This window comes from Protomyctophum parallelum (assembly GCF_964188405.1).
Source record: "Protomyctophum parallelum genome assembly, chromosome: 6".
Taxonomy (NCBI): Eukaryota; Metazoa; Chordata; class Actinopteri; order Myctophiformes; family Myctophidae; genus Protomyctophum; species Protomyctophum parallelum.
In genome coordinates this window covers 23,009,454-23,021,232 of record NC_139701.1, presented here as the reverse complement: position 1 = coordinate 23,021,232, position 11,779 = coordinate 23,009,454, and the positions used below count along the sequence as shown (strand labels likewise).

General features: G+C 42.0%; 1 protein-coding gene across 1 annotated transcript in view; it reads left to right on the top strand.

Annotated features, from left to right (window-relative positions):
• The first annotated feature begins 379 nt into the window (after nucleotides 1-379).
• Nucleotides 380-11,779, top strand: part of LOC310860255 (uncharacterized protein) — a 75,509-nt gene continuing 64,109 nt past the window's right edge. The window contains exons 1-2 of the mRNA XM_083767067.1: nucleotides 380-621; nucleotides 10,743-10,864. Of these exons, the coding sequence (XP_083623193.1) occupies nucleotides 558-621; nucleotides 10,743-10,864 (186 nt within the window). The 5' untranslated portion in view covers nucleotides 380-557. The remainder of the gene's footprint in view (nucleotides 622-10,742; nucleotides 10,865-11,779) is intronic.

The following is an 11,779-nucleotide window of genomic DNA, read 5'->3' as shown; positions in this document are numbered from 1 at the left end:
TGTTTGGAAATCAATAATATATCAGAATTCTGATATTAACCTGAGGGCCACATTAAGTGAAGGTGGGGGCTGCATGTGTCCCCCAGGCCGCCTGTTGCCCATGTATGGCCTACAGTATTAATAATTACTAATATTAATATTATTAATTAATAATATTAATGCAGTCTGCATGTTGAACCAGACCCGACAGAAAGTGTGCACACTGAAGGCCCTTCTTTTACTTTCTTTTTTGGCTCATTGTCTTCCTGTCCTGACATGCTCCTGCCTACAGCTGGGCTGTGATTGGCCTTCTGCATTCACAGCTTCCTGGAAAACGAAACCCACAACGATCAGCTGACAATGACTAACCCACTGGCTGAAACTGAAGGAAGTACAAGATATTCAAAACAAAACTTCTGCTTTCTCTCTTTCACTGCACTTTAAATGTCCATGGGACTCCATAACACAAGAAAACAGAGGAATGTAAATAGGAACGGCAGGAAACTGCTGACATCTGGAACAGCTCAGGAGTGGATGGAAGAAGCCGTCTTTGACACAGGGGAAAGGAAAGTGAAATTATGGACAATTATGGATATGACACTTCTAACGTCTCAAAAGAACCGTGCAAAATGATGTTCACAGGTACGTTACTTGTAATTTCATCAGGGAAATGGAATATACGTTGCTTACTTTGTATCTGTTCATGTGTAAACATTGTAGTAGCCCCATCTCTGTTGTTTCTAAATCTGGCTACAGTATTTCTAATGACCCCCCCCCTCACACACACACAGACACACACAATCATTTGTGTATATCAGTATACTTTTACTTGTGAGTACATCTAAACACTAAAGCCTGAGTTATTGTCTCCACCAGGCCAGGAGAGAGTATGTTTTGCACTGTGTGTGTGTGTGTGTGTGTGTGTGTGTGTGTGTGTGCGTGCACCAATTCCTGTTTTTTCCTATATCTGTGTACGACTTTGTATGCACACTCCCTTGAGGAGAGGGCAAAACATTTTCCCTGCATTTTCCACATCTCCCAGTTATAGCGCCACCATGAGGCCGGTTTCTGTAAAACACATTTGTTTATATTAGTCACACAGATTTCATCCAAATCTCACGCAAATCGATACACATGATCTCGGTAGTCATGTGATGAAGACGAGTCAACTGTGTACGCATAATTATTCCCGCTAGGCTGAGGAAGAAATGCCACTTGACAATAGAACAGGCCAAGTCGCATCTTCACATGTAACTGCGTAAAACATTGTGTGCCTTTTTGAGCGCCACCAGGAGGCCCATTTATTTGCAACACCCTTTTTTGAGTGGTTCAACCACTCCCTTACGGAGTTGTGTGGGTGGGTGCCTGCCTGAGTGCCTGGCTGGCTGGGTATGAGCACGAAAACAGCATGGTTGTTTTTCACCACCTGTGCGCAACCTAACACACACACAAACACACACGCACATATTAACTGTATATATGATGATTTCGGGTGTGCCAGTACAGTACAGTACAGTAGAGGGTACAGTAGAGGGACCGGAACACAGTAACGCTGTTATTTCTCACCCCTGGGGACCCCCACATGGTAACTGTCATTTCTCTACCGTTTCGGACTCGGGGCGGGTCGCCGGAACCGGGCCGACACCCTTGGTGCGTTCCTGTGGGTCTGGAACTCCACCCCTCTCCTCCCCGGGAACCCCCACACGGAGTTGCACCACTCCCTTCACACGGGTGTAACATTTTTTTTTGTCAGTTTCATGCACTGAACTTAGTCACACTACGATGCATGAGTTTTTAGAGTTGCTATTTTCGGTGCACAACTAAGTATTCATCAGGCATAACCCTAACCCTTAAAGCCAACTTTTAAATGTCAAATTCTACTTGTTGGGGACATCTGTATAGTACTGTATAGTAAGTAGAGTAATACAAACACGTATGCACGTACACAGATTGACCCAATCGCAAACTCCATCCTCACATTACTAGTCGAGGTCTGAACTACATCTGTCTTTTTGCTGAGGGTTTGAATGTCAGTAAATCAGATGAGATCCGGAATGTGTGATAACGACATTGACCACGATGTAATTGAAAACCCAAACTAATCAAATTTAAGGTCAGGGATTCTGTGAACTCGTTCACTGATACACAATAACATGCACCTCCAGCTAGATGCGCTTATGGAGCCACTGGCTGAAAGTTGTGTTGGCCACGGTGGTGTGAGCTTACCCGCCCCCCCGCCATCATCCATCCAGCCCCATCCCCCACTAGGTGGTGTGAGCTTACCCGCCCCCCCGCCTACATCCATCCAGCCCCGTCCCCCACACTAGCCAGATGGCTGTCACACAGGCAATTCCTCTCCCAGACCATGCTGATTTCCCATCATTCTTTTGTTAATGAGGTCGTTAACAATGTAACGGACAATTAAATTATCTCAATCTGGCATTTTCCACCATTAATTTACTGTATAGAGTATTGTATAGTGTTTCGAACTGGTCAACATATTGTTTCAGTAACATGGCTCAGATTAGCGACTACTATTGTCTCTGTGACACCCACAGATGGTCAGTAGTTCATTAAATGTGTAAATGGTGCAGCTGAACCACTGAACGATTGTTTTTCAAGGGCATACTACCTGTATGTGTTATATTACACATATCGTTGCTATTGGGCAGAAACCTATCTCCATATTTGAACTTTTAGTTTTTTCGTAAATTAACTAACTTCGTCATACTACAGTGTCAAACAAAAATAGACAATCAAGTATTCAAATGTAAGTACGTTTTGGACATACTGTAGGTTTCCATCCGATCGTTTTCCACCCGACAGCGACAATATTTTACATACATTGTAAATATGCAAAAGTGTGTTGAAAGCCAAGCCAGCCTGTAAGTTACTGTAACTGTAGTAAATTGTGTTCTTAACCACTTACAGTATACTGTACTTCCTTGACCGGGGGTCCCCCAGGGGTCTCCCTGGGGTCTCCCCTCCTGTTTCCCCTCTATACCAAATCTCAATGGTTTTCCTATTTACACTGAATGTTTGCCTATCATGACAATCCCAGAATAGGGGAGGCATGTAGTAATGCAAAATAACGAGTAAAAGAAAAAGTATGGTGGCAATGTGAATGCTTCGTTTTAGTAAATCAACAACCAGTGTGGGCTGACATTGACATCCATGGGATGTTTCGGTGTGTGGAGAGTGAGTTCTGCCAGTTAGCTTAGTACTCACCTCTGTCCAAAGTATTGTCTAACGTTGACACCCATGACAGTTAATTATAGGAGCCACAGATCACGGAGACAACCCACCTGTGCTGCGATTGACATGCCGCATGTTTACAGTACATCTCTATGTTGTATTGTTGTCTTCCTGCTTATTTTGGCGCCAGCAGTGTATCTGTATTTTTGTCCCCCCTAAGTGCCTCAGGGCTTGCCATAATGATCGTAATAGCAATACAGATTTCGAGGAGTGCAACGTTGAAAAGGAGCACTAGTGGGTATAATTGGTGAACTTGCCACATCGCAGTAACTTTTCAGACAGTGGACACAATGACTTTCTGTTGACCAGACCCAAACAGACACAGGCCCTGAACAGATCAAAATGTTACTTAACAATCCTACTATAATTAAGCAAACCTCTGTCATCAAAGGGACCCTCAGGGAATTCTGTCATCAAAACCTTTAGCAGGGTTCTCTCCTCAGTGGCTTGACCATATTGATCTGAACTTGCACACAGTCATTGACCATTAGCATATGCACAGAACTGCGACGCCCATTTATCACCCCCCCCCCCCCCCCCCCCGCTATTCATTTCAGTGGAAGTTGTTTAGTGGCGTTTTGAAGCACCCGGAAGACTTCCGGAAGTATAATTATAACTCAATGGCTCGAGCGAGCGGAAGTTTAGCCTAGCCTTCAGCCCCGAACCTCAATTTTGAGGTCCGGGCTTTTCACGTGACGTCATGAACGTCCGTCCACTTCCATTAAGTGCTGCAATTCCACATTTCGCCAGGAGGTAGTGGCATCTTCAACGTTGGATAGCCTTACTGGGAGCTCAGTGTCCACACACACTGCATTTTATGCGGGAGGGTGCTTTGGATGTAATCTTCAGAGCACTAGCATGCAGATTGACATGCGCAAAGTTCGAATCCAGGTTGTGTTGTTATTAGCACACATCGTTTAGCTCAAACTGCTTAAACATCAACTTGCCCTGTGTAGAGTCGGTCCAGAACTGCCCCAAAAAGGCCTCTCCCTGGGATCTGGACAGGACCCCTGACCAGGGTCCATATATGGAGCCGGCCTGTTCTGACATCATTCTGACGTCTGCATAGACTCCATATTTGGGCATGCCAGACAAAGAACTCCATATATGGGCATAAAAGGGATACAGACATAATATCTGGGTGGGCCATGCATTTCCAACTTGCATCGTTCCAAGTAGGCCAGTGCCCAATGGGCACCGCTGTATGAGGCTCCAAAGTCATATCTGGGACTGGGTGGGGCATGCATTTCCAACTTGCATCGTTCCAAGTAGGCCAGTGCCCGTTGGCACCGCTGTAGAGGCCCCATGGGCACCGCTATAGTAACTAAAAGTCTGCAAATATTTTGAGTGTGCACATCTAGTAGTACCGTAACTAGAACTGCACTCTGTTGAGTGCCTACTTGTGCGTTGCACACAAGTAGTAGTGCGCAAGTAGAGCGTGCAAGTACTGTCGACCGCTACGAACTTTAAAATCTCAGCCTCTCTGTAAAACATTGAAATTAAATACTAAAGTCGGGTTATAACTGGCTGTCAATGGTGACGTAATTGTCTCCACCAGGCCGAAGGCATGGGGGGAGAGTATGTTTTGCACTCCGTGTGTGTGTGTGTGTGTGTGTGTGTGTATGTGGCTGTGTGTGTGCGTGTGTCCGTCCTTCCGTTACCAGCTAATCTCCGGCACCGTTGGCCCGATCCATGCCAAACTTTGTACACACCCTGGATGCCAACGACGAACCTCTGCCCCAAATATTCCTCAACGGCCTGTTATAGCGCCACCAGGAGGCCTATTTTTTAATTTTCTTTTTTATATATTACTCCTCCAGATTCTGTCCAAACATCCCGCAAACGTTACACACTATCTCTATAGTCATGTGTTCAAGCCAGATCTGTCCGGTATTTCATATTCCATCCTAATTGGCTAACATTGGCTTTCAAAGTTTGCAGGATTGGCCCTTTTGAACAAAAAGCCTCAAATCATGAACGTAGAGTGCAATTTACGTGAAATCTTTCACGGACTGTCCTACTAGGCTGAGGAATATATCCCAGCCTTTTCACATTGGCCTGTTAGAGCGCAATTTTAGCAAAACACATTTTTGGAACAAAATGCCTCAAATCATCCAAGGCGTAAGAAGAAATGTCACCCTTTTCACATTGGCCTATTTTAGTGCCACCAGGAGGCCACAACCTGACCTGCCCTGGTGGAGACCTGTGCCCCGAGGGGCACTTTTTCTAGTTATAAATGTAGAAAATGCATGTGAAAAAGACTAGAGAGGTACTTCTATGGCCTACTGGAAGTGTGCATACAAGTATGGCGCCGATCGGTCCAGTGGTTTGCGAGATTTGTTCTGGACAGGCAGACAGTCAAACACGCTTGCATTGCACGCATGCACACACACACACACACACACACACACACACACACACACACACACACACACACACACACACACACACACACACACACACACACACACACACACACACACACACACACACACACACACACAGACAGACACAGACCAGGTCATATAGACAGTTTGTCTATATATATATGCTAGTCTCTTACATAGCCACAGCATGATAATAAAAAAACAACTAAAGCTGATCCATTTCCATACATGTATACAAAGTGCCACACAATGAGACAAAGCCCAACAGAGCATTTAAGCACACAGTAGGATTTGGAAAGTGTCTCAGCTGAATGATTTCCATTAACACAGACTTTGTACATGCCCAGGTGGCTGTTGTCAGTAGCAGGGAATGATGTGCCAATTATGCTCCATTGTACAACGGTGTCACACGCTGAAAATAGCAAATCTACAAGTTCAGAATGCATCGTCAAATCAGGCTTGAGTCTGAGCACCAGCCAGACGACATACAGTACATACATATTCATCTGATTACTAAAATGAGTGTCAGAGGAAGAATTGTTACTGTAGTTCCCCTCATCTCGCGTCTTGTCTCAGAGAATATTAATGCAAGTTGAGATATATGCCTGGTCAGTAATAAAATCTGCTTACACAGATACTGACGGGTTACATTAAAAGCCTACCCTTTGATTAAGGGATTTCTCATCTGAACATAGCTATTCACCTGAAGCGATCCAGCTCACCGAGAGCCCCCAAAGAGACAGCGCCTTCTGAAGCAGCAGTTTATCCCCAATTCAGACAAGCACACTGATGACAGCCAGCCCTCACCGCTGTCTCCCTGTATTTTTATGGATGAAACGAGCCAAGCTGGCTTCCAGCTACTGTCCAATATTTTGCTTCAAAGCCCCCTGTTTGGGGATCATCAGTGGAGAAGATGTGGGCTAAGGTTGCTACTAAATCAAAGGCACCGGTTGCAGCACAAAGAAGCATAAAGAAGAACTGTGAAGGGATCTTGTGACGAAACCAGGCCTAGGGCCTACACCAGCTGTCTGTCTGGCAACTGGTATGTGATGTATATTCTGCTACTCAGCTTTTATGTCCATTCCAGTAAGAATGAGGACGGATACAATTACTGTACGGCGTACGCCATCATTTCAATGTTGGGTCTGAAACAGTTGGTGCCTGACCGATGACAGAGTTTTCTAGTTTGATGCCCATCCCAATTTTGGAGAGTCATAGACCACCGATTACCAATGTTTTGACAGATATTTTCTTGTAAAAATAGTGCAAGATCTCTCTAAACTAAAGTTTCGATTGAGACATTTTAAATAAATCAAAATAAAAACTAAACTTCTTAGATAATTTATTTTTAAATCAAGTAGTCGTGTATATTAAACTACAATTAGAAAATAACATCCTTAACTAATCCAATGAAAAAGTAAATATAAATAAAGCACAAGAACTTTATTAAATGTAATAATTTTAGCTCTATTCAACATGTTTTAACAATAGCAGAAGCAATGCGTTGTGAGCTTGTACTGTGTAGATCAACACATTTTTTAGACGTTTGTGAATTTTTTAATGTTGTGGCTGCATAATTGTAGATATCGATTGTTATAATTAGTCCATGCACAGTACATCTTAGTCTGTGTACTTGAACTTGAGATACAGTGTACTTGATATGGATTGTGTATTGCCTGTACTGTAGCCTACTTTATGGATAGGCTACGAGAGACATCTCAGCACCAGCAAGGTCAGCCTTGCTGCAGTAGTCATTATCATGTCACGTTTCTATGTCTCATATCTTGTTGTCACGTCATTATGATCCAGCACTATATACAGTATGTTCCTGTTTGTGATACTGTCTCGTGTCGTGTTATTGTTCTCCCGGGCACGCCCCCGCAGTCGCCGTACCAAAGGAATGCTTCAACCGGATTATCACACACCAACCAGCCTGCACACACTACCTGTCTGTCAGAACCAGACGAGGGTCCAGTACTTAGAGATTACAGCATCGATGTTGTAAAAAAAGAAGAAAATAATGCAAATGATCACCCATATACCGACCAAAGCTATAGTATATATCGGTCATGCTCTGATCAGTTGCCGTTGTTGCCCCTTTGCCCATTCTCTCCGCTCAGCCTCTTGCCAATCGCTATCTCCTATCGGGCCAAGCTTCCAACACATTCCTCAGATCTGGGTTTGATGCAGTTTCAAGTGCTGACACCTCCATGTTTTAATTGACTTACAGGTGCAAAGATCAGCTCATGGCTGCCAAAATACAGCGCCTGGCCAAAAAAGAGATCTATGGGCTAATGTAAAGAAATTACTCAAAATGGTAATCTCACACAAAAGAGGATGTTTCATCTCGGAAAGACTGGAACAGAGCCATATACAGTACAGGCCTACTGTAACTATACACATTGTAATGAATATGGTAGAGGGTGTATAATGTATCTTGAATATGCTTTTAATGGTTTGCTCTGGAAGGTAGCTGCCAAGATAAAATACTTATGAGAAACATGAGTTCATAGTAAATTAGAATGAGTGATTGGTGATGATTGTAGCAATCCAGAAGTGAAGAAACAATAATCTGTGTCTAGGGAGTTTTTCCACTATTGCTCACTTTGAGAGTTTCCTGGCTTTATTTCCTGAATCGACAAATCTGAGTTGTTTAATGTTATGTACTTTCCCTAAAAATGTTGACGTGAGTATAATAGTATAGGGTGAATGCATTTTAATGTGTGGATCCAAATTAGAGCCCAACTGTATATTGATTTCACTGATATATCGGCCATAATTGTGTTTTCTTTTGATGCTGTGTTGGCAGTTCCAGTACAGTATGCAGCCAATTCTTAACCACTTCAACCTGGCATCCCTATTTTCGGCATGTCATTAGACAAATATAGCAGATTCAGTAGTAGTAGTAACAGGCAGTTATGTGTTATTAATATTTACTGGTTTGCTTTTCATTGAATAACTACAGTTAAGTGTTCTTAACTTAACTGTTAACTGTTAATCAGCCATTCATTGCGGACTCTACTTCAAATAAATATCAATGTGATTGTTTGAGCTGACTTCAAATGCAAAGGTCTTGTAGTGTTGCATTTTTGAACTACTAAGTGCTGTGTTTTTGAAAGCCACTACTTCTAGATACTGTATTTTGAAATAGTATCTTTAAAGTGGATCGTACAGGCTTTTCATCAGATGTTATCAGCATTCATAGTGCATCAGCTGGTTATTGTGGTGGCCCCAGGCTCTCATTATAAGAGCATTGTTCAGCCACCTCCACAACAAAGACTAGAATTGTTCCTCTGATGTCCAAAACACACACATACATACACAAAGTGTACAGTGTACACATAGCTGCTTTAGTTAATTGCAATTTTTAAGATCAATGGGTTGTCTAATCTATTTTTCTTTTGGGCATATTTCTATCACATGCGCTTAATGATGCACTACCATATATTTTCAAGGACCAACTCACCATTCTGTATTAATCAAAGCTATGAAACTATCTTAAAAATCTTTCCAATTCAGAGAAATAAAAATGAGTATTTAAGTTTTCAGCACAACCTTCAGTTATTGCCTACATCACCTTACAGTTATTGCCTGTTTTTATGAGATGGTATAGAATCATTCTCTGCTTATGATATCTCTGGATAATTTACCCTTCAACAGTGAGTGAGTGAGTGCATTAACAATTGTACAAAAACACATCCTGTCAGTTTAATGTGACACAATGACAAATTGGCATAAAGATAACCAGTCTGAGCAAGGGGCAACTTCAGAGATTTACACCCACTCCTCATAGTCTGTAGTAATCAAATAATTGCTCAACATGGTTCATGTCTAAGCCAGTACATCAAGGAATCTAACTAAACTATTAATCAGTTTATGGCAATAAAGGAACGCTTAAAAAAATTAATAATCTGTTCCAACTTCCTTCATACCTCAAGATCTACCTTTCCTTCTATAATATATACTGTAACTTTGGGTATCATAGAGATTAGTAACTAGCAAGTATAGTGGAAAAGATAATTACGTAGAAACTAGTTTCACTACAGGATGTGGAGCAAGTGCGCTTCCTCTGGTCGCTTCCATGGCTGTGGGTGCTCTGCTTCAAACAGCAGCACGAGATTAAAATGCAAGGCTTGACTCAGATGCATATTCTTATATTATGCTATTATTATGCTATTATACTATTCCCACTTTTTGTGGTTCTTTATACTTAATTTCACTCCAGATTAAGAGACAAATTCAGCGAACGTATTTCCTGTAGGCGGAGACAACGTTTCTCTCCAAAGTTGAATGTTGCCACTACTGTTGGAGCAGCCATAAACTACACAGGTTCATCCTGATGTTCTGGGCATCTTTGTGAAGTTAGTGTTAGTAAAAAGCAGGTAAAAGAGTAACGTTTGAGCAGACTAACATCAGTCACTCTACGTACCATTCAATGTAGTAGAAGACCTGCCTGTTTGTTTGTTTACACCGCAGATATGTTGTCTCCGCCTACAGGAAATAAGTTCGCTGCGACCAGGGGACCCGTCTCTGAATTTGTCTTTACAGGGAGATTGCTGATATCAGCAAACTCAACATCAACTAATGATCCATTCATGAAGCTCATGTCGAGCCCTGCTCAGTATTAGGCCTTTGTGATTGCATCCTAGTGATTCCTAAGCCACCTGAGCCAGTTGAGCTTGCTGTGATTGGGGAGTGCATTGTACGTAGGTTCAAGTACTATTGCAGGTGTGCAATAAAACAAAATACTATACATCACCTAAAAACAATCTAGGTATGCTGCAAGTCAATTTACATGTTTTGTAAGTGAAATGATCCATGTTGTTACAGTTATTTCTTTTTCAGAACACTCAAGTGATACTAAGAGGATTTATATTATAAACGTGTTCAGCTGTATATGGGGTCATTGCTCAAAGATCCCATAACACATCATATCGTAGTGATTTTCTCTTTTGTTTGTGCTCCTGAAACCCTGTTGTCCACTGAGAAGTTTAATAAGCAATGTTTTCACTAACAATGCAGCTCAGAGTGTTCCTGTGACTTTTCCCTTAATGGGATGGAAAATTGATTGAGCCAATTTTGGAAATCTTAATCTGAAGTAATGTGTGTTTTCTCCTACAGAGACCTCAGAATGCTTCATTTGCAAAGACGTTCAACTTCTGGACAGTGACCCCCTGAGGACTTTCTGTGACTGTAAAACTCTGCTTGCCCATCATGTGTGTCTGTCCAAATGGATCCAGAGGGTAAGAAGTTCTACATCCGTGTTCAAGCAATAGCTTGATATATTTCATGTAAAACAAAATAAAATAAAATGAACACGCAGGGAAATGCCGAATGCAATTGTACTATTGCGGGCAGATTCCACACTTCTCATTCTCCCCTGCTTGTTCTACAATGTTATGTCTCTTTAATTTGCTGTGTGCAACAGGTTGTCTTTATTTAACTTTCAAACAACAGGGGATTTCTGGTGGTGGTGAACTTATCTGAAATTACAGAATGTATTGAAACAATGTACCAGTGTATCTAGTTCTAACGTGCTCTTAACACTCTAAGCCAGGGTTCCCCAATAGGCGGCCTGTGGGCTATTTGCGGCCCGTGGAGCGCCCCCTTGTGGCCCCTGGAAGAATTAAAAAAAAAATATATATATATATACAGTGTATATATATATATATATATATATATATATATATATACATATATAAGTGGCATTACATGGGGGTCAGTAGCCTATTCATGTCAAACTGGGCATCCTTTTCAAATGGGGTCTTGCCCTGAAAAAAAAAAATATATATATATACAGTATATATATATATATATATATATATATATATATATATAAGTGGCATTACATGGGGGTCAGTAGCCTATTCATGTCAAACTGGGCATCCTTTTCAAATGGGGTCTTGCCCTGAAAATGAATTTTCAGGGCAAGACCTCGACCTCGACCTCGCGCGTGCAGACTCGGCCCCCAGCCAGGTACGCTAGTCAAAATATGGCCCTTGAGGAAAATTAATTGGGGAACCCTGCTCTAAGCATTAGCATTAAGAACTTGTTATGCATTGGGAAATTTGTCCAATGTCTGTTCATCTGACAGTTGTATAGCTGCATTCAAGCTGCATTCAATCCTGTTTGGATTTGTCTACGCAAAATTAAAATGT